The following is a 27,809-nucleotide window of genomic DNA, read 5'->3' on the forward strand; positions in this document are numbered from 1 at the left end:
TTTCATTTTCATTCGTTTCTATGCATATTTTGATTTCTTCTATGATTTGTTGGTTATTCAGAAGTGTGTTATTTAGCCTCCATATGTTTGAATTTTTAATATTTTTTTTCCTGTAATTGAGATCTAATCTTACTGCACTGTGGTCAGAAAAGATGACTGGAATGACTTCAATTTTTTTGAATTTCCCAAGGCTAGATTTATGGCGCAGGATGTGATCTATTCTGGAGAAGGTTCCGTGTGCACTTGAGAAAAAGGTGAAATTGATTGCTTTGGGGTGAAATGTCCTATAGATATCAATTAGGTCCATTGTGTCATTTAAAGTTTGTGTTTCCTTGTTAATTTTCTGTTTAGTTGATCTATCCATAGTTGTGAGTGGGGTATTAAAGTCTCCCACTATTATTGTGTTACTGTTAATTTCCCCTTTGATACTCATTAGCATTTGCCTTACATATTGCGGTGCTCCTATGTTGGGTGCATATATATTTATAATTGTTATATCTTCTTCTTGGATTGATCCTTTGATCATTATTAGTGTCCTTCTTTGTCTCTTTTCACAGACTTTATTTTAAAGTCTATTTTATCTGATATGAGTATTGCGACTCCTGCTTTCTTTTGGGCTCTGTTTGCATGAAATATTTTTTTCCAGCCCTTCACTTTCAGTCTGTATGTGTCCCTTGTTTTGAGGTGGGTCTCTTGTAGACAGCATATATAGGGGTCTTGTTTCTGTATCCATTCAGCCAGTCTTTGTCTTTTGGTTGGGGCATTCAACCCATTTACATTTAAGGTAATTATTGATAGGTATGGTCCCGTTGCCATTTACTTTGTTGTTTTGGGTTCGCGTTTATACAACCTTTCTGTGTTTCCTGTCTAGAGAAGATCCTTTACCATTTGTTGAAGAGCTGGTTTGGTGGTGCTGAATTCTCTCAGCTTTTGCTTGTCTGTAGAGCTTTTGAATTCTCCTTCATATCTGAATGAGATCCTTGCTGGGTACAGTAATCTAGGTTGTAGGTTATTCTCTTTCATTACTTTAAGTATGTCCTGCCATTCCCTTCTGGCCTTAAGGGTTTCTATTGATAGATGAGCTGTTATCCTTATGGGAATCCCTTTGTGTGTTATTTGTTGTTTCTCCCTTGCTGCTTTTAATATTTGTTCTTTGTGTTTGATCTTTGTTAATTTGATTAATATGTGTCTTGGGGTGTATCGCCTTGGGCTTACCCTGTTTGGGACTCTCGGGGTTTCTTGGACCTGTATAACTGTTTCCTTCCCCATTTTAGGGAAGTTTTCAGCTATTATCTCCTCGAGTATTTTCTCATGGCCTTTCTTTTTGTCTTCTTCTTCTGGGACTCCTATGATTCAAATGTTGGGGCATTTCACATTGTCCCAGAGGTCCCTGAGGTTGTCCTCATTTATTTTAATTCTTTTTTCTTTTTTCCTCTCTGCTTCATTTATTTCCACCATTTTATCTTCTACCTCACTTATCCTATCTTCTGTCTCCGTTATTCTACTGTTGGTTCCCACCAGAGTGTTTTTTATCTCATTTATTGCATTATTCATGTTTAATTGACTCTTTTTTATTTCTTCTAGGTCCTTATTAAACATTTCTTGCATCTTCTCAATCTTTGTCTCCAGGCTATTTATCTGTAACTGCATTTTGTTTGCAAGATTTTGGATTATTTTTATTATCATTATTCTAAATTCTTTTTCAGATAGATTCCCTATCTCCTCCTCTTTTGTTTGACTTGGTGGGCATTTTTCATGTTCCTTTACCTGCTGGGTATTTCTCTGCCTTTTCATCTTGTTTAGATTGCTGTGTCTGGGTGGCCTTTCTGGTGTCTGGAGGTCTGTGGTTCCTTTTTATTGTGGAGGTTTCTCCCAGTGGGTGGGGTTGGACGATTTTCTTGTCAAGGCTTCCTGGTTAGGGAAGCTTGCATCGGTGTTCTGGTGTATGGAACTGGATTTCTTCTCTCTGGAGTGCAATGGAGTGTCCAGTAGTGAGTTTTGAGATGGGTCTATGTGTTAGGTGTGACTTTGGGCAGCCTGTATGTTGACACTCAGAGCTATGTTCCTGCGTTGTTGGAGAATGTGTGTGGTGTGTCTTGCTCTGGAACTTATTGGCTCTTGGGTGGTGGTTGGTTTCAGTGTAGGTATGGAGGCTTTTGGATGATCTCTTATTACTTATCGTTCCCTGTAGTCAGGAGTTTTCTGGTGTTCTCAGGTTTTGGGCTTAAGTCTCCTGCCTCTGGATTTCAGTCTTATTCTTCCAGTAGCCTCAAGACTTCTCCACCTATACAGCACTGATAATAAAACTTCTAGGTTAATGGTGAAAAGATTCTCCACAATGAGGGACACCCAGAGAGGTTCACAGAGTTACATGAAGAAGAGGCGAGGGAGGAGGAAGATAGAGCTGAGCAGGAGGAGAAAAAGGGGGACTCAAGAGGAGAGAGACAGATCTACGCAGTTCTCTGTTCCCAAAGTGTTCTCCATAGCCCAGACACCCACAGAGATTCACAGAATTGGATTGGGAAGAGAAGGGGGAGGGAGGAAATAGAGGTGATCTGAGGGAGAAAACGGAGAGTCAAAAGTGGGAGAGAGTAATCAACACACTCCTGAGTAAAAATGGGTACTGAATATTGGATTCTTAAATGTCCAAAATTGATATCAAATACTGAAAAACAAAGATTAAAAATCTAGAGTAGAGGTTAGACTCTTAGAAATACAATATTAAAAAAAAAAACAAAAAAAATTTAAGAAATATATATGAAGTTCAGTTTAAAAATAGGACCTCTTCTTTTTTTTTTGCAAGGTTATAGTGAAATGAAAATGAAAATTAAGGGGTAATAGAGGACTTTAAAAGAAAATAAGAGAAAAAAAAAGAAAAAAAATTTTTAATTAAAAAATAGTAAAAATATATGAAAATTAAAGTTAAGGAGTAATGGAGTAATAGGGAATTTTAAAAGAAAATAAAAGAGAAAAATCTTTAAAAAAAGAAAAAAAAATTTTTAATTAAAAAACAAACAAAAAAAAAAAGTAAAAATATATCTAGGAATTTCTCTGGAGCTGTTTCGGTCATTGTGGGTTCGGTTCAGTTTCAGATAGCTCCTCGTTCCAGCTTACCCTTCTCAATATCTATAGGCCCCTTCCAGTGTAGTCAGTGTTAACTACAGGGATTTTAATCTGTTGCACCGGTCCCTTCTGAAGCGGTTCCCTTTGTTTATTTGGCTTCTGTTTGCCGGTCTCTTCAGTGTCTAATTTCCGCCCTGACACAGGCGGGCGGAGGTGGTCTCTTGTTTAGGTTTGCTTGTTCAGTTGCGCTGCGGGGAGGGAGGGGCGCTGCAGACAAATGTCACTGGCCTGTGTGGGGAGCACTCGCAGTGTTCCGGCCACACTGGGTTTGCCCCCCACTCCCCCGCTCACGGGTGTGTGCTTTCCCCGTCTACACTGCTCAGGCTCCCGGCTGCTCTATATGGAGTGGGCCCTGCGTTGCGTGCGGTTCCAGTTTTCGGGTATTCCACAAAAGCGCAGACTCGGTTGGGCCTGCGTTTTGTGCCTTCCCCGCTGGAGCAGCTCAAGCAGCCAGGAGCTTGACGGGTGCACTCTCCCCTGGTGCGGTGCGCCTTCCCCCTCCGTGGCCCCAGCCTCAGTTTCCGCGCCCGCCGGTCCTGTGCGCCTTGTGTCTGTTCTGGGGAGCTGTCTGTAGCTGTGACCCTCCCAGCGGATGTCAACCATCCAGAATCTCAGGAAGTCTTTGGTTAGAAATTGGGAGCTGGTTTGCAGTTTGGTAGGGGGTGCCGTCTCTGGGGCCGAGTTTGCCCCTTTCCCCTCCCTCCTGCCTCCTGCCTATGGTGGGGATGGGCTGGTCTGCAGCCGGTTAGCTCTTCTCTGGAATTGCTCAGTCCCTTTGTTCTGCGAACGGCCGGCAGTGTGTTCGGGCAGGTTAATTTTCTCTCTCTCTCTCTTGCTATCCCCCAGTTTAAGTTGCTATCTCCTGTTATCTCCCTCCGATTGCCCTCATGGCATTCTGGCCCCGTCCTTAGTCTAAGCAATGCCGCCCGCTCCTCTCTGTTCTGCCTCCACTTGGCTGGTGGCGGATGCGGGCGTCTGGGGTACTTTTCCGCTGGGAGTTGCTTTTAGGCATGTAATCTGTGGGTTTTATTTATTTTTCCTCCCAGTTAGGTTGCCTTCCGAGATTCCAAAAACTTCCCCCAGACCCGCCCGTGAGAGGGTTTCCTGGTGTTTGGAAACTTCCTTTATTACGACTCCCTTTCCAGGACAGGTCTCTGTCCTTAGCTCTTTTGTCTCTCTTTTTATCTTTTATATTTTGTCCTACCTCCTTTCAAGATGATGGGCTGCTTTTCTGGGCACCTCATGTCTTCTGCTAGCGGTCAGAAGTTGTTTTGTGAAGTTTGCTCAGCGTTCAAATGTTCTTTTGATGAATTTGTAGGGGAGAAAGTGATCTCCCTGTCCTATTCCTCCGCCATCTTAGCTCCTCCCAACTTATTTATTTTATAACTGGTAGTTTATACTTCTCAATCTCCCTCACCTATCTCACTCACCCCTCTACCCACCTTCCCTCTGATAACTACCAGTTTGTTCTCTGTATCTATGAGTCAGTTTCTCTTTTGAATGTTTGTTTGTTTTTAGATTTCACATATAAGTAAAATCATATGGTATTGGTCTTTCCTTGTCTCACTAATTTTACTTAGCACAATACCTTCTATATCTATCCATGTTCTATATCTATCCATGAATCTAAGCCAAGATTTCATTTTTACGGGTGAGTAATATTCCATTGTTTATAAATACCACATCTTCTTTATTCATTCATCTATCAATAGACACATAGGTTGCTTCCATATCTTGGCTATTGTAAATAATGTTGCAATGAATATTGGTGTGCATGTTTTTTCTAATAAGTGCTTTTTCCTTCTTTGGGTAAATTTACAGAAGTGAAATTGTTGGGTCATATGGCAGTTTCTATTAATTTTTTGAAGAACTGCCGTACTGTTTTCCAAAGTGGCTGCACCAATTTACCTTCCCACCAACAATGCATGAGTTTTCTTTTCACTGCATTCTTGCAAACTCTTGTTATTTGTTGCCCTTTTGCTGATAGCCATTCTGACAGGTGTGAGGTGGCATCTCATTGTGGTTTTGATTTGTGTTTCCCTGATTATTAATGATGCTGAGCATCTTCTCATAAACCTGTTGGCCATCTCTGTCTTCTTTGGACAATGTGTATTCGGGTCCCCTGCCTATTCTCTAATCAAGTTTTTGTTGTTAATTCCTTCTAGTGTAGTTTTTGAACTTCAGTTATTGTATTCTTCAGCTCTGTTTGAATCTTTATATTTTCTAACTCTTTGGTGAACTTCTCACACTGTTTATTCTTCTATTGAGCTCACTGAATTACCCTAAAGTCTTTATCAGATAAATGGATTGTTTATCGCCACTCAGTTCTTCTTTTGGGGTTTGTCATTTTCCTTTGTTTTATATTTCTGTCTCCTCATCCTGCCTAATTCTCTGGATTTTTTCTATGTAGTGAGTAGGCCAGTTATGGTTTCTGGTCTTGGAGAGGTGGCCTTGTGTAGGAGATGTCCTGTTTTCTTTTCAGTCTCTTTCCCTTGTGCTTTGTTGGTGTTCTTCTCAATGCTGCTTGTGCCTGTGCTGGTGGGCTCTTAGCCCATCAGCACTCTCCCCTTCCCCTTTGGTAACTAGAATTATATGTTCTAGGGGTGCCCCCATATGGGCTGCATGCACCCTTCTGTTGCGGCACAAATACTGTGGGCAGCTGACTCCGTTGACGCCCCTGACTCCACTGGCTGCCAGGCCCTACCTGGTGTGGAAGCTGCTGGCCTGCTGAGGGGTGAGGCTGGGTCCCAGCATGACTTACGCTAATGTTTTTAAATTAATACAAGCTTTGAGGGTAGGCATTGCTTTCTTTGTTTAAAAGCAGAATGTTTGCCTGCATGCATCAGCCCTTGTTTGCACAAGTTTTCTGTCTTTTGATTTCTTCTCATGTTGTTTTCTCTCGCGTACAGAAGGCTTTTTGAAGTTTTTACTGAAGGGCACCACAGCAGCACCTTAGATTCTGTTACAGATAAAAGCTTCCATCTCAAGATTGAAGGTGAAACCAGGATACAGCCTTTTCCGTTTGCTCAGACAAGTTGGAATATGAAGTGTGACTAAAATAATGATCCCATCCCCAGAATAGTGCAGGAAGACACTGAAGCAGTTCCTCTTTGGAGATAGCCTTCGGTACCCGCCCACCAGCCTCAAAGGAGAATGTCTTGTAGCTACTTTATGGGTATGGGATTCTGTCCTTTGGCCTCTTTGTTTTCAATCTCTTTCCCTTGCATTTGTTGGCCTTCTCCTTCTCCATGCTGCTTGTGCCTGTGCTGATGAGCTCTTAGCCCAAGGACTGTGGGGCTCAAAATGAAACAGTGAAAGTGAGGGCACCTCTTGCCCAGAAACACTGTAAGAAATTCATGTCTGCTCTCTGCCTGCAGTTGGAAACTGTCAGTTCAAAGGTCTATCCTTTGTGACCTTGTTCTATTTTATCAAGCAAATATCCATCTCAGGAAACTAAATTATTTTGATAGGTTTGTTCTGAGGAAATGAACCCATTTTGGTTCCTTAGTGACCTTTACTTTTTAAAAAAAAAAAAATTTATTTGGCTGTGTCAGGCCTTAGTTGTGGCATGCAAGATCTTTGTCCTTTGTTGTGGCCTGTGGGATCTTTAGTAGAGGCATGTAAACTCTTAATTGTGGCACGTGGGATCTAGTTCCCTGACCAGGGATCAAACCCAGGCCCCCTGCATTGGGAGCACAGAGTCTTAGCCACTGGTCCACCAGGGAATGCCCCCTAGTGACCTTCATTTTCCCTAATGTTCCCTGAATATCTGTCAAGATCATTGTCTGAATTTCCGTCAGGCTCTCTGGTCTCTAGTTTCTGAGTGTTTTTCCCATGTAACAGTTAAAAAGTAGGAAAAAAAAAAAAAGTTTAATGTGCACATTCAGATTATAATAAGAAATTCATATTAATAAGAAACTAATAAGGCTGTCATCATAAATTAGTTGTAATAGAGTTTCTCAACTATGAACTGAGTACTTGGAAAAAATAATAGGGATTATAAAGAAATTTTTAATGAAATAATCAATGGTGTATAGAAATACCTTTAATCAGACTTTGGTGAATAGATTTAAAAAGACTTTCAGAATCTTAAATAGCTCTAGTAAGAACCTTATTCTCCAAAGCATGCTGTAGGTACTATCCAAGACAAGAACAGTCAAAGGCAAATGTGATTTTTGAGTATGATATGATGTGGGTATCTTGAAAGAGCAGGCCAGAGTAATGCTGTTAAATAGAAATATAATATGAAACAGGTAAAATTAATCTCAATGTATTTTATTTATCCTTATACATCCACAATATTTTCATTTCAGCATGTAGTTGATATAAAAAATATTAATGAGAGATTTTACATTTCCCTTTTCGTACTTAATCTTCAAAGTCTGGTATGTGTCTTATACTCACAATACAGCTCAATTTGGACTAACCACATGTCTTGGGCTCATGAGCCACGTGTTGCTAGTGGCTGCTGAATTGGACTGCACAGATTGACAGGGAAACATCCTGGGGAGAGAAGCATTCTCAAGGGCAAGAATAAGGAATAAAAAGAAGAGTATTTCAGCATGACAGGAGACAGGAAAGCTCAAAAGGAAGTTGGTTTAAAGAACAAACATCTTAATTCTGGATGAACTCATATAGGAGACGAGAAATAGCTTGAGAGCTGAGAGCACATGTGAGGCGAGTTCTGTGGAGTTTCTGGAACTGGGGAGCCTGTGGGGTTATTGTCTGTTGGCAGGCAGGGGGCTGCAGTTTAAGTCTGAAATGGTGGTATAGCTAAGACCAGGAGATTTCTGCCTTTGGAAATCATGGAAACAGAGAAATCACTGACTGGGACTGCATGTAGGTGGAATTGACAAGGAAAGATCTAGGCATCTCACACTGTAGCTAACAGTACAGGCTCGGGAGCTGGCTGCCTGGATCTGGACACTAGCTCTGTCATGGACCAGCTGGGTGACTGTGGTCACCTTCTGGCTTCTGAGCCTCTCTGAGCTCCAGTTACCTTTGAATGCTCTTCCCCATATGCTCAAGCTCATTCCTTTACTTTTTCTGGGCCCTGCTCACATGCCAGCTATAACTACCTCACATATAACAGTAACTTCCCTTCTCATTATTAATCATCCTCCCCCATATGCTGCTTCATTTTTCTCAATAGCACTTAATACCACCTAATATACTTTTTCATTTAATGTTTTCCTCCCCTTCCCCGACTCCCAACCCCCACCAATAATGTAAACTCCAGGAATAGTACTAAAGGAAATCAATCCCGAATATTCATTGGAAGGACTGATGTTGAAACTGAAGCTCCAATACTTTGACCACCTGATGTGAAGAGCCAACTCATTGGAAAAGACCCTGATGCTGGGAAAGGTTGAGGGCAAGAGGAGAAGGGGGTGACAGAGAAGGAGGTGGTTGGATGGCATCACTGATTCAATGGACGTAAGTTTGAGCAAACTCCGGGAGATAGGGAAGGACAGGGAAGCCTGGCATGTGCAGTTCATGGGGTCCCAAAGAGTTGGACACAACTTAGCGACTGAACAACAATAGCATTGTATCCAGTGAGCATATTTCCTATGCCAGAACTGGGGCATGGGGCTGATGAATAGAATTTCTGTGGACTTCACAGAACAGATTATTTGATATCACAGTGACCAAGACATTTGAGAAGGGTGGCCACTCTTTGTGCTGTGAGCATGTGCACTCATGTCTCCAGAGATTTAGTTTCCCAACTGCCACTGTTCCACTACCCCAAGTGGGTGTCAACTGAAAGCGTGCTTTGGTGCTGAAATGAGAGGAACAAGGTCACAGTCATAAGCTTTTGTCTGCCGGAGAAGTCCAGCTGCTCACTTGGGTACAAAAATGCCCAGGCCTCTCCTATCTCCTGGCTTGAATGAATCTTTAACTGAATTGTCGTTATGATGTCATACACACAGGGGGAAATACCAAGATTTATATGTTTGGGTACTGAAACTTTAAGGGGATTTTTTTTTCTACTCATCAAATGAATTTTTGTTTTAACTGCTAAAATCTGCAGCCATGTGGAACTTGAAAAAAAAATTAGGAAGAAAAGGAAGTATTTTAAAATCATATTGTTCGTTTCTAAGAAACAACTCCAGAAAAAACCTTTCTTCAAAATCCAGAAGGCTCGTTAGCCTTGTGTTTAAATAATGGAAGTGAAAAAACTGCACGTCCTCAAACCTCAGACAAGGTGTTAACATTGATTAAGGGCTGGTGTCTGGAGTGGGTATGCTTATCTGGTGCAGTGCCCTGAAGCCCACAACACATGGTAGGTGAAACCTAGCTAAACTTGAGGGGGATGGGGAGTGGGGAGCTGACAGACCCTCCGGTCTTGCTTTGGTGCTGGAGGCAGACAGTGAGGAGGAAAGAGATCTCTTCTGACTGCGTATGAGGGGTCCCAGGCCATTTATTCTGCAGCTTCAGTTAACCATCTCCACCTCTCCTTGCCGAGTCTTGGTTCTTCAGCCAGTTTCCACAATGATATCAGTTCAGTTGCTCAGTTGTGTCCGACTCTTTGTGACCTCATGGACTGCAACATGCCAGGCTTCGCTGTCCATCACCAACTCCTGGAGCTTGCTCAAACTCTTGTCCATTGAGTCAGTGATGTGATCCAGCCATCTCATCCTATGTTGTCCCCCTCTCTCCCCACCTTCAATCCTTCCCAGCATCAGGGTCTTGATATCCACAATGATATGGGGTCTTGCAAAAAGCTCAGGATTTGGGGTGACTATTAAATTTTGTGATTCTGTCAGGAAGCCCTACGTTTTGTATTAAAGTTATATTTAAATCAGTTTAGTTAATTCACTCAAAAAATATTTATTTATTGAATGTCTTTCATGTGCCGGGCAATAGGGATGCAGCAGAGATAGAGAATGACCCTGTCTTTGGGGCTGACCTGACTAAGGGCTAGCCCTCCACTGAGATTGGAATTAGTTGCCAACTAATTCCATAAAATTTGACGTTCCATAAAATTTGATTTTTATGTTCACATAAAATTTGAACATCACCATTTCTTGGAACCTGAGGAGATCTGGCAGTTTCCACGTGCCACATGGGGAGGAGCTGAGGAGCCCCTCTCTAGATGAGCCAGACGTGCTGGGACTGTAGCCTCCACCTCTCCTTTTTGTATCACACCTGGCTCATCCATGGCTTCTCTGCTGAACTGCTGGCCTCTATTTCAGGGTGTCATTTGCCAGTTCTCAAAGGCTTCTCAGGGGCTCCTATGATTTTGTGTCCTATGACTTCTTTGTTTGCTCCTTGTTTTCTCCGTGCACACCCCCTCTAGCTTTTCTTCCTTCCTGCATTTGACTCTCTCTCTCTCTCTCTTGTCCTGGAGAAGGCAGTGGCACCCCACTCCAGTACTCTTGCCTGAAAAATCCTATGGACGGAGGAGCCTGGTAGGCTGCAGTCCATGGGGTCGCAAAGAGTCAGACACGACTGAGCGACTTCACTTTCACTTTTCACTTTCATGCACTGGAGAAGGAAATGGCAACAGACTCCAGTGTTCTTGCCTGGAGAATCCCAGGGACGGGGGGAGCCTGGTGGGCTGCCATCTATGGGGTCGCACAGAGTCGGACACGACTGAGGTGACTTAGCAGCAGCAGCTCTTGTCTTCTTTCCCTCCTTACTTTTTCACATGTCACATATTGCTTGCCATCAGATGTGAGAAGTGCACACTCTTAGACTTTTCTTTCAACTTAGTTTCCCTTGGTCTTTAATTATGAAGCCCTGTCTTATTTCCCACTGAATATCTAAAATTAATTCTTTTTTTAAAAAGCAACAGCATTATGAAACTTGGGTTTGAATTTGGGTTCCCATGTAACATTTTGAAGATCTGGATTCATTGATATCTTGCTCAAGCAAACCTTCTCAATTTCCTTGTGTATATGAGGATGGGTGTGGAACAGGGCATGGTTCTCTGAGATTCTGTCCAGCCCTGACGTTCAGTGATTTGGGGACCCCGAGTTTGTGCCTTACCTGTAGGCTTTAGAGATGTCCTTGACTCCCAACTAGAATGGTTTGACTTTCTCATTCCCAGCAACTGCTGTTCCAATACATTCTAGAAATTGCATCCTGAGATACCCTATATCATGTCACTGTCTTTAATAACCTTATACCATATAGCAAGCCAAATCTGAAGGGGTTTCCTAGGTGGCTCAGGGATAAAGAATCTGCCTGCCAAAGCAGGAGACTCAAGAGATGCAGGTTTAAACCCTGGGTTGGGAAGATACCCTGGAAAAGGAAATGGTAACCCACTCCAGCATTCTTGCCTGGGAAATCCCATGGACAGAGGAGCCTGGCAGCCTACAGTTCATGGGGTCACAAAGAGTTGGACATGACTCAGTAACTGAGCACCCACATACAAGCCAAGAAGAAGCAGTGGTGAAGAGTCAGACTGAGTTCAAATCCAGTGTCACTACCTAATTAGTCAGTTAATCTTTTCATGCCTGTCTGCAAAACAGGGTTAAAACAAGATCCAGCTTTGCTTCATCCAGCCTGGCATTTCACATGATGTACTCTGCATAGAGGTTATAAGCAGGGTGACAATATACAGCTCTGACGTACTCCTTTCCCAATTTGAAACTAGTCCATCGTTCCATGTCCTATTCTAGCTGTTGCTTCTTGACCTACATTCAGGTTTCTCAGGAGGCAGGTAAAGTGGTCTGGTATGCTCATCTCTTTAAGAATTTCCCACAGTTTGTTGTGATCCATGCAGTCAAAGGCTTTTAAAAACAACACCTGCTTAATATTGTTTTTAAGAGGATTCTCTGAATACATATTTGTAGAGCTCTTCCAACTGCCCAGCAGATTGTAAGTGCTATAGAAGTGTTTGATTAAATAAACTAAAAATAACAGTCAACCTGAATCTCAGGACTCAAATAAAAATGAGCTGAGTATTTTGTGGCTGGGTGTTGAGGGGGGTGGAGGGGCCCATTTCATTAACCCAATAGTTAATGATGACCATATTTTCTAAATAAAAAATCAGGTCACTTTGTCTAAAAACATTTGAATTCCATGTTGGACTTCTAGCCCTATGAGAACTACCAAAACTGGGTGTAATGATGATACTTTGTAAGACTACAAGAGTCTGTGCAATTGGAAATTACCACTCTACATATTGGTACTGCTGCTGCTGCTAAGTCGCTTCAGTCGTGTCTGACTCTGTGCGACCCCATAGATGGCAGCCCACAAGGCTCCCCCGTCCCTGGGATTCTCCAGGCAAGAACACTGGAGTGGGTTGCCATTTCCTTCTCCAATGCATAAAAATGAAAAGTGAAAGTGAAGTCGCTCAGTCGTGTCCGACTCTTAGCAACCCCATGAACTGCAGCCTACCAGGCTCCTCCGTCCATAGGATTTTTCAGGCAAGAGCACCGGAGTGGGGTGCCAGTGCCTTCTCCGACATATTGGTACTAGGTACCTTCATATCTTACAAAGAACAGATCATTCAGTATTCTTGAAAACAAATAAATCTCCAATAGGTAAAAAAAAAATTCTGTCTAGTATCGAGTATATGTTTAAGCAATCACTGATAACATTTTTCCCCTCCCTCTGTCTCTCTCTACTTTGCAACAGCGAAAAGGCAGTCTATGTCCAGTTCTCACACAGTCTCACAGTGAATCATTGAAAGAACAAGAAAGAAGACCCTGTTGAAAGCCAACTTCGTTTCAGCCATTGTGTAGACTCTCAGTCTTATTTATTTTATTATGATTATTTTTTTCTCTCAGTCTTATTCAGACCTCAGAGCAGTCTTTTCTGGGAGCCATTATGATTTTCATTTTAGGCTGAGTAAACTTAGCACGGCAGGAACGTTTAAGTATTTATCCTGGGTCCGTCTGGCTTGAAAGTTGGGGCCCTTTTCATTCTGCCCTCTGGCATAGTAAGGTAAGCGTCCCAGTGGTCCCTTTTCTAACCACCCACTGTCATCAGCAAAGTAACCAACTCACTGCTGATTCCTTTCCTTAGCTGGTGTTTGCTCATTCATTCATTCGTTCACAGTGTGTGACCTTGAGGAAGAAAACTCATTCTCCTTTCTCTTGTTCTTTTTCATTGGCAATGATTGTATTTGTGACTTCCTTTAGGATCAGTCTTGGAGGTGCAACAGAAAAGACTTTACTATATAGGAAGGAAAGGGTAGACTAGCCTCTGCAAATGTGATGCTTCCCAAATCTGTACCTTCCCCTGTGAGCCCCAGACCTGTGGACCCAGGACAGCTCCATGTGGATGTCTTATCAGTTGCTTATGCTTAGCATCCATCAGTCGGTTGATGGCTGGGTAAGGACGGGAGAGGAGCGATGATGAAGCAGGTAGAGGAAGCAGTGCCTCCAAGAAGGCAGGCCCTGAGTCAGGAAGGTGCTTGGCATTTGGGAGGAAATAAAAGCAGTTCTGAATGGCCGGAAGGAAGAGAGCAAGAGGGGAGCAGGTGGGGAATGAGGCTGGAGAGGCAGACGGGGGTCAGATCACAGTGCCTGACCCTTGTGAGTGAGTGAGGGGCCAGGTCAGGTCAGGTCTGTTCTCGTCCGTTTCCTCATCTGTGAAACAGAACTAGCAACGTGACTGGACAGGAATGTAGAGAGGATTAAAAAGGGACACAAGAGTACGTGAACATGTAATGGCAGAGGGTAAGCACTCAATAACATTTTCTTTCATTTTTCTTAGTTCCCTGTCATTGCACCTGTGAAATGGGGGTGGTTTAATCATTGGGATTTCTTTCAGCTCAAAATGACTGTGATTTTTTTTCTCAACTGGTCCCCCCATTTTCCACCATTAGCTCCATTTCTGACTTTTCTTTTTCCTGTGCTCAAGCCCAGGAAACACCCTCCTGCCTCACGCTCCCCCCCCGCCCCCCGCGCCCCTGCCCCCGAAAAGACAGAGGCAGCATTATGCGGCCAGGAAGATGCGATTGAACCCAGACCTCTTCTCTTCCTCCACCACCCTGCTTACTCTCATCCATTTATTCACTTACAAGACATTTCCAGCCTCCACTGTTGTGTGTGGATAGACTCTCACACCTCGAATCTTACTCCTGTTCATGCCTTTTCACAGGCTCTGGTTGGGTGGGAGAAATAGTGCTTGACCAAGAAAGCCAAGGAAGGATGCTGGGGTATTGCTGGGTCCTAAAAATCCTTGCACATAAACAAGGGGGTGTATTTGCTTCTTATTTGAAATTGTTGGGCACAGTTGCCCACGATTGGTCTATTTAATATTTTTTAATTTTTCTTGTACTCTTTCAGTTATTCTGATTGCTCCTCCAAATATTTCAATCAGTCAAGTTTTAATTTGTCTTGAATGTCTTTCCCTTAACAGCTGCTTTTCTCTGTTAAGAAAGTCAAGTCTGGAGCAAGATGTTTTTAAGCCCATTTTGGGGTATCAAGAATATCCCAATCTAGTAGTGATAGTCAGTGTTTGCCAACTGGATTGATGTGGAGGAGGCGGAAGGCTCTGATTTGAAGCATGAGTCAGTTTCTTTGCTGTAAATACTCCCACTGTGGTGGATTTCAAGCTATCAATCAGACTTCACCGAATGCAGTCCGGCAGGGATGCTAACAGTTGGCTCCGACGTGCCATTGCACTCAATCCTTGAGATCTTAAACTTCATCACATCCCCCAACTTTCTTCTTAGTCATTCTGATTTCATTTAGTGGTCAGCCAAGAAAGAGGCCTGACAGTCACAATTAACTCCTCTCATCCAATCACTAAATCCTGTTCATTTCTCTCTCAAATGTCAAGTCTGTTCGCTTGTTCGTTCCCACTGCCAGCAGCCTCGTCTGGTCTCCCGATCCACCGTTCTTTCATTGCTACCACACTGACCTATTTTCTGGCTTCTCTGTCTCCACACTTGCTCAGCAACCAGTGTCCACCCTGCAGACAAAGTCAGCCTCCTGAAATTTAAATTGTATCATGCCAGTCTTCTGTTTAAAACCTTTCCATGACTTTCCCTTGCAGTTACAATAAATTCCAAATCCTTAGCTTATTTTGCCTGACTCTGCCCAGCCCCTCACTCCCAGATTCTGTGATCTGGCCCCTTGCTGCCTCTCCAGCCTCATTCCCCACCCATTCCCCACCGCCTTGCTCTCTTCCAGCCATTTGGAACTGCTTTTATTTCCTCCAACATGCCAAGCACTTTCCTGACTCATGCCCTGACCCCTGTCTGCTGGATCATCTCTCCTGCCCCTCCTCTTATCTCGCTGACTCCTCTTATCTGCCAGTGCTTTTTGATCTTGTGTCAGGTCAGCATGATCTCCTAGGAAAGGCCCCTGACTGGGTGGTTCGTCAGTGTCTCCTTCTCCCTTGAGAGCCTGGAGTGATAACTGTCTTGTTTGCCACCCTTTTCCCAGCATGGCCCACAGTGCCTGGTATGTAGTTGATGTGCAAGTGAAAGTTGCTCAGTCGTGTCTGACTCTTTGCGACCCTGTGGATTACACATTCCATGGAATTCTCCAGGCCAGAATACTGGAGTGGGTAGCCTTTCCCTTCTCTGAGGATCTTTCCAACCCAGGAATTGAACCCAGGTCTTCTGCATTGCAGGTGGATTATTTACCAGCTGAGCCACCTATGATGCTCCATAAGTGTTGAATCCATTTCTTGGATTTAGGCAGACCCCAGTTCCCTATTTTTTTTTTTCAAATTTATTTATTTATTTTACTTTTGCTTATGCTGGGTTTTCATGGCTGGGCACCAGCTTTCTCTAGTGTGGTGTGCAGGAGCTACTCTTCGTTGCAATATGCAGGCTCATTGTGGTGACTTGTCTTGCTGTGGAGCACTGGCTCTAGGCAAATGGGCTTAATAGTTGCCTCGCATGGGCTTAGCTGCCCTGCACCATGTGGGAATCTTCTCGGACCAGAGATCGAACCTGTGTCCCCTTGCATTGCTGGGTGGTTTCTCACCCACTGGACCAAAGGGCCCCCTACCCCGTTTCCTATTAAAGAATAAACTCTACAGGGTTAAGCATGTTCTACTTCCTATAGTTTTTATCAGCAGTTTATCAGCTTAGTATAAAAAGTAGTTAATAAATAATTTTTACCACTAAACTTAATCATTTTCCCCTCAAAAAGGCATCTTGGAAGATAGTTTCCTATTTTTGATCAAGTCATATTATTTTTCCTAATCAATTTCTTTTTTTTTTTCTCTCTAGATTTCATCAGCTGTCAGTTCCAAGATATTTATGGAGCTAAGGGTGGGAATGTAACCTTTTACGCTTCAAAGTTTCAACCGTTTACAGAAATTACATGGAAAAAGGGGAAGGATAAAGTTATAGAATGGGTTGAACACTCTGAACCCGAAGCTTTTCAGTCTTTTAAAGATAGAGCTTATTTAGACACTGTGTCAGGTAACCTGACCATCACCAAGTTAACAAAATTAGATGAAGGTGAATATGAAATTGAATCCCCAAGTGTTAAAGATATCTCCATGTTCTACCTCAGAGTGATTGGTGAGTATCCATAAATTTGTTTGTTCAAATAGCAAATTTCCAAGTATTTTAAGAGACTAATATTAACTCGTGGTTTTGGGGAAATAAAACAATGAGTTATATTGCCTGTTGTCAGGGTTTTTCTCTCTTTCTGGTACCCAGGAGCCACTTTTAGCTCCCTGTCATCCTCTCAGTGAAGAGAGGATGTGACTGAGGTCGAGAGAACAGCCCAAGTTGGCCACAGCTGCTGGTCACAGCGTCACTTGTCTTGCTGGGAATGTTCTGAAAAAGGGTGTAGTGGCGACATGAACTCAGAACCCTTTGAACACCTGTGAATTGGAGTTCCTGCTTCCTCCTGCACCCCACACAGGTGGTGGGATTTTATTTTCCCTCCTCTTATCACTTTAAACTGGAACTGGGGATAGGATTCAGGTTCCTCTGTGCTTCTCACTAATGCTTCCTGGTTACGCTCTTTCCCTCACCTCTAAAGCACTTGCCTTGTTACAGGCTTCCAGAGGCTGATGGCTACACCTACATGTTTGTTTTTTCCTCCAGTTTCATTGAGAAATAGTTGACATTCATCACTGTACAAGTTTAAGGCATATAGCGTGGTGGTTTGATTTACATGTATTGTGAAATGAGTATCACAGTAGGTTCAGCTAACATTCATCTTCCCTTGCTGTTCTCAAATGTCCTAGTAATGCTTTTGTCTCATAGCTGCCTTTTTCTGTGCTGCAGCATAGCACAGCTCAACCCATTCCCATCTCTCCCCTCTGATGCATCACAATTTCACTCATTTTATCCGAGGTGTGAGTATAGTTCTAGGCCTACTTCCTCTAGGTTAAAGGCTGTCTTAGAAAGATCCAGCTGGTGACAAAGTGTGTATGATGGTTTCCAGGGGGTGAAGAAGAGAGAGTGCAATATAGCAGTTTAAGTCTGAGTTTCCACCTCCTGTTTGTGGTGGCCTCAGTGGAATAGGATATGATGACTAACTGGATGAACAGCCATCACTCACCAGTTCAACTACTGAGTGTTGGAGACATTGGGAGGAAGAGAGAATTTCTCTCTTGGTCACCACTGTAACTTCAGAGCCTAGCAAAGGACTTGAATAGGTAATAGGCACTCAACAGGTATGGAAGCAATTGATACGGATGGTGGGATGTACAATTGATAGAAATGGGTACCCTCAGACAGGGTGACTGGTTTGTCCAGGAGATTATGAACGTCTTTTAGATAAGTGAAGCTTGCTAAGGTGCGCAGGCATCCCATTAGAAGAACCAGTTGATGCCATTGAAGAAACAGGATCTTTAAAACCTGCAAATTGGGGATCTGGCAGTTTAGAGGACAAACAAAAAGATTGGCTCAGAATTTAAATTAGAATTGAATGCATCTTAAGAGCCCCTTTATCGAGTTTATAAAACTGAGTTCAAAACAATTTGTTTCTCTTTTTAAAGCTTCATGAAATGTTTAAAAATATAATTTAATAATTAAAATTTAAAAATTGCCTGCTAACTCAACAATGGTGCTTGATTCTGATAATTAAGCCAAGTGGACAGTTCTTAGGAAGCTCAGCAAAGGCCTGGGGAGGTGCAAGGTGCAGGGCATGTGAGTTTCAATCAGGAAGCCGTGAGTAATATTGGCCATATTAAATGTGTTGACTTCAAGTTCTGGTTTGGGAATCTGGGTTTTAGCCTATGGCAGTCAAGAGCCATTGTATCTCATACTGGAGCAGAGAAGTGCCTTAATGAAATGTATTTTTGGAAGGTTAATCAGATGGTAGCAACTTATGATGGATTAGGAAGAGGAGACCCTAGGTTGGAAGCTATCATGATCATCCTGGTAGACAGAGGTGTTGGTAGCAGATGTTTGGAAAGGAAATACCAGAAGGTATTTCCAAGTTAGAGTTAATAAAATTTAGATTTTTAATATAAAAATATATATCTGAATGTCAAAATGATTAGTTACACTTTTTTTTTTTTTTAGAAATGAGGAAGTCATACTTCCATGAGGGTTTGTTAAGACTGAAATAATAAGACTCAGTAGCCTTCCGGAGACACCAGACCCTTTCAGAAAAGATATTTTAGACAGGGGGATTTCCTGGTACCTTCTCAGTTCAGGGCATCTTTGTGCTTTTCTAGAGGTGAACATCTGGCTTTCCTCCTTCCTTCAAAGTCCCCTTAAAATTGCCACCATCAACATTTCATAGTTCTTCCCCATCCTCTTACAACCTTTATTGCATGGGGGCTGGTAATGTTCATATATATAGGATTAACTGCTCTGTCCTTAACAAGTATGGATTGGTATATGACTTTTTATTAAGGGGTATGTATGAAAATGTAATACATTACAATAGAAATGTCATCAGATATGTGTAAGAAATTCTCATTTCTTACAGAATAGTGAGCTCTTAATTCATTAACTATATCAATTAACTGAGTTGTCCTAGGGATGAAGTAGTCACATTTCTTGCTGGTTGCTTAAGGGATAGATGTAACTAATGTTTGTTAGATTATAGCTGCGGTTAAGTCCTGTGGGCAGCGAGACATTGGCTGAGTGTAGTCAGTCACTCAGTCATGTCCAACTCTTTGTGACCCCATGGACTATAGCCCACCAGGCTTCTCTGTCCTTGGGATTCTCCAGGCAAGAATACTGGAATGGGTTGCCATTTTCTCCACCAGAGGATCTTCCCAACGCAGGGACTGAACCTACATCTCATGTCTCCTGCATTGGCAGGAGGGTTCTTTACCACTGGTGCCACCTGGAAAGACCCAACATTGGCTGAACTAGATCAATAAACTAGAATCTGTAACAGAACATGGTGAACTTTTCATCTTCCAAAGTGAAACTCTGTACCCATTGAACAGTAATTCCCCTTTCCCTCCTGTCTCCCTGTTCCCTGGTAACCATCATTCCATTTTCTGTCTCTTTAAGTATTTGGCTCCTCTAAAAACCTCCTATAAGTGGAATTGTACAAGATTTATTCTTTCATGACTGGCATATTTCACTTAGCATAATGCCTTCAGGATTCATCCCTGTGGTAGCATGTGTCTGAATTTCCTTTCTTTTAAGGCTGACTGCAAATGTAATTTTGAATGATCATGATTAGGATGGTCTGTGATTTTCCAGTAGACCATGGGATTCTGAAGTGATTATTAGAAGAGGCTCTAGGTTGCTCCTTGAGCACTGGGTTCAGCTGTCGTCTCTGCTTAGGACCTGTTCTTGGCCAAATCGTGAAGCATTGCTTCTGGGCCTTTCCAGTGTCCAGTCACCTTCCTTATCCCTTTTCCCTTGAATGCACACTTTACTGATGCCTGTTTCTGCCACAACTCACAAGGCGTCACCCTGCTTACTGATAGCAGGTACTCTGCGGTGAATACACACTCATGTGTGGTGTGTGTGTGTACGAGTTCTTTTAATGAAAGAACAAATCTTAAGACAGCGTGTAATTAATGATATGAGCTAGATTAAACCTAAAACTTGAAGAAGACCCAAGCAGAAAGGGAAGTCATGTATAACTCGGGTCTAACAAGACAGGCTGGGTGTTTTATTTAACTGAGCCAGAAATAACTCAGGAGGAGAAGACGAGGGCAAGATGAGTTGTACATATTTATTTTTTAGATTATTAGTTAGAGCTTGGGCTCCTTTGTCTTAGAAGATATTTTAAGTGACAGTATAGTATCGCATCATCTTGATGAACTTTAATTTGCTTTTTAGTATTTACAAGGTATTGAAATTTTATTATCCACATGCAACTTATAAGGTATTGAAATTTTATTATCCAAATGTGTCCATGACCAATTTCTGTATATTCGATATATTTTTACATTTTTTTCTCAAATCTCTTATGATTGGTTTTAGGTGGAAAGGAGAGATGCAAGAAGGTATATGAATTAATAAATAAGCCAGTGATCGATAGGGTCAGCTGATTAGCTTTGAGGCTTTAGAGAGAAATGATGGTGCATCATGACTCGTGTCTTACTCATCCTCAAAGGCCCACCTGCCTTAGCCAGTCGCAGGTGTTTGTAGAAGAAACCTGGAGGTGATGCCTCTAGACTGGCAGGCACATGCCACACCCTGCTCTACCTCTGAGTGGGACCAGCCCACCGTACCGCTCCTCAGAACCTTTAGCAAACTCATTTGAGTCAGATGTCTTAGAATTCAGCCTTTTTCATATTTTAGAAAAGTGATGTAAATGATCTCCTCTGTGTGTGTGAAGAAGTACTTCACTTAGTTAATGGGGAGCACGTTATACTCAAGCAGGTAAGTATTTTTAGTAAAACATGATAACAAATATTTGTGAACAATCATTTGGCTTTCAGACATCTTTGGATTTCAGAATTGAGGATAAGGGATTCGGGGCCTGTATCTGCACTGAACTTGAGCAGGTAGATCTGATCCAGAAGAAAAGAGGATTTTCTCCCCTTGGTGCTCAAGGAGTGGTCTGCTTATCTTTTCAAGCTCATAAGGAAGTTGGGAGCTCTTTGTGAATTTGTGGATGAGGAGTTAAATATTACTCTTTTCTGTACTGAACATCTCTTTTTTTTCCAGCACCTCTTCCATCACCATCAGCATCTTGCTTTTTGACTGATGATGGAAACATTACTCTCACCTGTGAGATCATGGAACATGGCGACGATATCGATGATAACCTCATACAGTATTCGTGGGAATGTCCTTCAGCAATACAGTGTCACCGTGGCTCAATTTCAGCTGAAGCGTATGTCTCACAGGAAAGTGATCTTTCACAGAGTGTTCACTGTATCATTAGCAATCCATTATTCAGCACATCAGCTTCCATCACTTTGTCAACCTGTGTACCAGGGGGTGAGTAAGTGACTGCATGGGTTACGGTAGAGGTCCTATATACAAATGGGGTTCACAGACCACTGGTGATTCATGAATTTCACACCACAGATTAGTGGCTAACATTTACTTCACAAATTTGAAACATAAAATGAGTTATAATTTTCACAGATACTTAAAAAACTGTTTTGGTTTGTTTGGCTACAGAATCTTAGTTGCAGAACGTGGAATCTTTAGTTGAGGCATATGGAATCTTTAATTGCAGTATGTGAACTCTTACTTGCAGCATGTGGAATATAGTTCCCTGAACAGGGGTTGAACCCAGACCCCCTGCATTGGGAGCACAGAGTCCTAGCCATTGAACTACCAGGGAAGTCCCACTTTTTTTTAGGTATAAATCTAGTATTTTTTAGTACTTTGTGTCAAGCACCGTTCTAATACATATGATAATTCTGTTCCCACACAATCTAATAATTATCCTTATTTTATGGGGGAAACCAAGATGTCATTTGGAGTTTAAGGTGCTTGTCCAAAGCCACCAGCCAGTAAGTGGTAGAACCTGATTTTGAAATCAGGCCATCTGGCTTCAGAGCCCATGCTCTTAATTATTCACACTTATTCACTGCTTCCTAATATTCTTCATAACCATTATTTTCTTCAAAGTTGCACATGTGCCACAAGAAAGTGCATTCAATATGCTTGTCTAGACTAACACTGGTTAGTAGCGTGACAATCTGTCTCAGCTGTGGTCTTTTTATGTTGCCTAAGTATCATGTATATTTGTAATTTACAATTCTCCTTATCTATTTTTTTATACTGTACCTCCAGTTTACAAACAGAAGGGTCAGTAATTTGAAAGTGGTTCATTAAAGCCTGAGAGATGAAATGTATAGTAAATACTGTATTTCAGGACAATACCACAATTGTAAAGTATGAATGGGATTCTAGGGCAGACAGAGAATGTGAGTCTCCTCAGGCTGGGGCAGGGTGATTCTGTGAATAATTTTTTTTCTAAACAAATGAAACAGAAAGAGGCAAAAAATAAATATAATGATGTTGGTTTGTAAATTGGCCCACTGGATATGAAGGGCAAGGAGAGACTGAAGAAGGAGGCAGCCACTCCAGATTAGTGGTGGCAGGTTTAATAAGCATGGAAGCTTGCTTAGGAGGCTTGTCTTGGGTGACCTCAAGAGGAATAGACCTCTGTGTCTGCCTGCCAAATCTTAGAATTCATATATAGATCACGATTCAGTCACATAGACCATCCTGATGGTCTCACAACTCTTACTTTACAATATTGTAGTGGTTTTTGCCATACATTGACATGAATCAGCCATGGATTTACATGTATTCCCCATCCCTATCCCCTCTCCTACCCGATCCCTCTGGGTCTTCCCAGTGCACCAGGCCTGAGCACTTGTCTCATGTATCCAACCTGGGCTGGTGATCTGTTTCACCATAGATAATATACATGTTTCGATGCTGTTCTCTCGAAACATCCCACCCTCGCCTTCTCCCATGGAGTCCAAAAGTCTGTTCTGTATATCTGTGTCTCTTTTTCTGTTTTGCATATAGGATTATCGTTACCATCTTTCTAAATACCATATATATGTATTAGTATGCTGTAATGTTCTTTATCTTTCTGGCTTACTTCACTCTGTATAATGGGCTCCAGTTTCATCCATCTCATTAGAACTGATTCAAATGAATTCCTTTTAATGGCTGAGTAATATTCCATGGTGTACATGTACCACAGCTTCCTTATCCATTCGTCTGCTGATGGGCATCTAGGTTGCTTCGATGTCCTGGCTATTATAAACAGTGCTGCGATGAACATTGGGGTGCACGTGTCTCTTTCAGATCTGGTTTCCTTGGTGTGTATGCCCAGCAGGGGGATTGCTGGGTCATATGGCAGTTCTAATTCCAGTTTTTTAAGAAATCTCCACACTGTTCACCATATCTCACAACTCTTGAAGTTCTCTCTCTAGGCTGTATCCTTAAGAACAGTTCGCATGGTGGGACTGGCTCGGAGCACGTACATTTCAAGCACAGGAGTGGTTGTGCTGGACCTCTGATGGCCTGGGTCCAGTTCTCCAGTCAACTCACAATCACATCCTTTTAACAATATCTTCCAACAAATGAATATGAACAAATTTGAATTTTATTTGGCTCCTGAGCCATTCTCCCTAAGTTTCCCACATATTGAAGTTTTAAAAAACTTTTCAAATAATGACATAAAGCCATTAAGGTTATGATATCATTTTCAGACAAAGCAGTGTGACTTCTCCAGTAAAAAAAAAAAACAAATGCTTCCAGAAAAAGTAGGAAATGGCTTCCAATTTGTAACTGATTGGGTCTCTAAAAACAGAAAAGACCAAGCCCACAGAGGTGTCTTTTGAAGCTTTTATACAAGTAACACAATTGCCAAGAATATTAAAAAAACGTTTGCAGAGTTAATGACAGTTTTTATACTGGGAGCAAACATTCCTTCATTACCTCCACTTATTGGGTTTTGCGTAATACCCAGGGTGTACAGCATGGAAATGCAGTTTGTGTGCTTTACAGTGAGAAGAAGAAACAAAACCAGTGCGCTTTTGGCTTTGACATGAGTGCGGTGCACACAACCGGCAAGGAGACAGAAGTTGACTGTCTACAGAATGAACAAGCAAGTTGAAATCTTGAAAAGCTTCAGGTGCTCAAAGAGCCAATGTACTTGAAGGAAATCAGTTGAGTTCAGTCACTCAGTCGCATCCGACTCTTTGCGACCCCATGAACTGCAGCACGCCAGGCCTCCCTGTCCATCACCAACTCCCGGAGCTTACTCAAACTCAGTTCCATTGAGTCAGTGATGCCATCCAACCATCTCATCCTCTGTCGTCCCCTTCTCCTCCTGCCCTCAATCTTTCCCAGCATCAGGGTCTTTTCAAATGAGTCAGCTCTTCGCATCAGGTGGCCAAAGGAAATAATTCTATTTCCTTTGAAATATTGAAGGAAATATTATTACTATTATTGAAGGAAATAATTTCTAAATAAAATACTTTATAGAATTATGTGGGATATTTTAAGATTTTCAAGCGTTTTGCCCTCTCACAGTTTTCATTTAACCTTTGCCCTTAGAATTGAATGCTCAAGTAAGATGCTTATCCCTGTTGATACCTTGAGAAAAGATTGTCACAATATCATCCCTTTCATTGATACGAAATTTGTTGTTCAGTTGCTACATCGTGTCCAACTCTTTGTGACCCCATGGACTGTAGCACACCAGGTTCCTCTGTCCTCTACTGTCTCCCAGAGTTTGCTCAAAGTCATGCCCATTGAGTCGGTGATGCCATCTAACCATCTCATCCTCTTTTGCCCCCTTCTCTTTTTGCCTTCAATCTTTCCCAGCATCGGTCTTTTCCAATGAGTTGGCTCTTTGCATCAGGTGGCCAAAGTGTTGGAGTTTGTTTTAGCAACAGTCATTCCAGTGAAAATTCAGGGTTGATTTCCTTTAAGGTTGACTGGTTTGATCTCCTTGCAGTCCAAGGGACTCTCAAGTGTCTTCTTCAGCACCACAATTCAAAAGTATCAATTCTTTGGCACTCAGCCTTTATATATGTATCTAATTCACTGTGCTATATCCCTGAAACTAACACAATATTTGTAAATTAACTATACTTTAATTGAAAACAAGGATAAATGATTAACTTCTCTCAACTAAAAAAAGTAATAATAATAATTGAAGGTAGGCAGCCTTGGGCACATTGCTGCTTTGTGCAGTTGTCAGAAACCCAAGTATGGTCTAGCTCCTGCCACTTCCCCTGCTGTCTCAGGAATGGGACTCAGGGAGGGAAAAATAGTGTGTCTTACCCCTTCCAGGGAGACTTTTGAGAAATACCACACAACCCTTCTTGCATCTCATTGCCCAAAACTTGTCACATGGTTAAACCTCACTACAAGAAAGGCTGAGAAACTAATTTTTTAGGTGAGTGGCAGTATGCCCAGCTGCAAATCTGAATTCTTTTACTAAAGAGGAGAGAATAGGTATGTGGGACAACTTAACAGTTCCTAACCAGGGACCTCTCAAATCAAACCAATGCCTCTTCATTCTAACCCACGTGTGCTCCAACTAAGAGGAAAGGGTGCATGTTCATATTCTCATTCATTCATTCATTTTCTATCTCCTCTTCCCTTTCCTCCCCTCCCCTCCCCTCTCCCCTGTCTCTTATTGATGTTGTATTTGCTGTTAGTGACCCTACCCTCTCCCTTAGCAATGTGTGGTGATTATTTTGCCATATCCTCTGTGTTCTGCCCTTAGATTTTTGGTAGGTGGATAGAGTCCACCTGATGAACCATCATTATTTTCTGTTGTGGACACTTTGGTTGTTTTATCTTTTTGATATTGTAAGACTGTAGTAAATATCTTTGTGCCTTTTTTTGGAGGGAGAAGAAAGGCACATCACTGATTCTGTCTGTAGGTTAGCATCTTAGAGATGGAATTGCAGAATCAAAGGACATTAGCAGAGATTCCAATAGGTTAATGGTAATAGCTAACAGGCTTCCCAGGTGACATACTGTTAAAGAATCCACCTGCCAATGCAGGAGACTCAGGTTCAATCCCTGGGTTGGGAAGATCCCCTGGAGAAGGAAATGGCACCCCACTCCAGTACTCTTGCCTGGGAAATCCCATGGACGGAGGAACCTGGTGGACTGCAGTCTATATGGTCACAAAGAGTTGGACGTGACTGAGCAACTGAGCACACAGTGACTAATCACTGTTCTTACGTGTGTTGATTCAATTAATGCTCACAATTGCCCTAGGAGGCATGTTTATCAGGTCAAGAGAAACCTGAGTCTCTGAAACATTAGATCACTCACTAATCCAGCGTTGTGGCAGTGATTCAGTGAGACTGTAGGCACGTCATTTAGCACAGTGTCAGCTGCTCTATGGTAGACATTTCTGAGGCTTGCTGTGCACGGCTGCCACATTGCCCTGCCAAGTACATGATGCCAAGTTGTGCTGCCAGTGGCAGGATGGGATGGCCAAAAAGTGAAATATTTGCTGCTTTTAATAAAAAGCACTGGACCTGATACGTATCAACCTTGTGCATATAAATTTATATGCATATAAAAATATAAGTCAATTCTCTTTATTCACAGTGAAAGTGAAGTGAAGGTCGCTCAGTCATATCCGACACTTTGCGACCCCATGGACTGTCCATGGAATTCTCCAGGCCAGAATACTGGAGTGGGTAGCCTATCCCTTCTCCAGGGGATCTTCCCGACCCAGGAATTGAACCAGGGTCTCCCACATTGCAGGCGGATTCTTGACCAACTGATCTATCAGGGAAGCCACTTCACACAGTTATGTTTTATTAAGTCACTGTGAAGACAGAATTAGTGAATATTGAATCATTACTCCCAGGGGAGATATAGGGTTAGGTTCCTGCAAGTCTCTGGTCACATGTTTGAAAAGGAATCAATATAGAACCTTGTTTTACGTGTGTTTCTGTTTAAAGACACATTATTTAATATATGTGATTAATTCATGAACGGTGAAATTCACAGCCAGCAGGACCGTAACTGATGCCTAAATGAAGCTTATCTAACATGTGTATTCTCTCTGTGACGCACACGGCCTGCTTGTGCTTGGGAAATGCTGTGTGTCTTATAGAGAGAATACACGTGTTAAATAAGCTTCATTTAAGCATCAGTTATGGTCCCTCTGGCATTTCAGCACTATTTTTGAGGGCCAGTTTAGACAGTGAAATAAGCAACAAAAAAGCACAAAATGTAGAACACATGGCACTAAAGAGATCACAAATAGGATTGTGTAAATAGGATCGTGTCTACAGTACAAGGGCCAAAACGCGAGGGCAGAGTTTCGCCTTGAACCTCAGTTGGGAACAACAGTTTTCAACATTTTGTTGCCTGTGTTAGCATATGACTATGAAAGTACTGCAGGTATTGGTTTGAGGAATACAAATAAATTTTAGCAAATAGGTAAATCGCAAATATGAAATCTGCATATAAGGAGGATCAGCTGTATCTGTTTTGGTCAGTTCAGCTAATTGTATTTCTTTCTTTTTCCCAGATAATTCAAGGCATAGGTATGTGCTTTTTGCCATACTCCCAGCAGTAATATGTGGCTTGCTGTTTTTAAAATGTACGTATACTTTTTTTTCCTTAAAAAAAAAGTTTTCAAATGGGAATTGGTTTTTCAAAGGCCAGAAAATGACTAATTTGAAGATGAAAACCAAGTTTGACATTTTAGTTGTTTCACAAAACCTTTTTTGTTGTACTTGTTGCCTGGGGTTGCTGAGTGTGTTGGGTTCCCTGAGATTCTGTGTTATCCTGAGGTGGTAGAAATCCTTGGGCCATAGAGAGCATTACAGGAATGGGAACACAGCCAATAACACTTGGGACCATTCCACAGCCTCCTGTCTGTGGTCTGCCTCAACGTACGTTACACTTCTGGTCT

At 42.1% G+C, this 27,809-nt stretch overlaps 1 protein-coding gene across 1 annotated transcript in view; it reads left to right on the forward strand.

Moving 5' to 3' along the window:
* The window catches only part of CD58 (CD58 molecule), a 48,349-nt gene that overhangs the window by 11,512 nt on the left and 9,028 nt on the right, over positions 1 to 27,809 (forward strand). Inside the window, exons 2-4 of the mRNA XM_043459839.1 lie at positions 16,271 to 16,567; positions 21,095 to 21,370; positions 27,423 to 27,494. Of these exons, the coding sequence (XP_043315774.1) occupies positions 16,271 to 16,567; positions 21,095 to 21,370; positions 27,423 to 27,494 (645 nt within the window). The remainder of the gene's footprint in view (positions 1 to 16,270; positions 16,568 to 21,094; positions 21,371 to 27,422; positions 27,495 to 27,809) is intronic.

This window comes from Cervus canadensis, chromosome 2, assembly GCF_019320065.1.
Source record: "Cervus canadensis isolate Bull #8, Minnesota chromosome 2, ASM1932006v1, whole genome shotgun sequence".
In the NCBI taxonomy this organism is placed as follows: domain Eukaryota; kingdom Metazoa; phylum Chordata; class Mammalia; order Artiodactyla; family Cervidae; genus Cervus; species Cervus canadensis.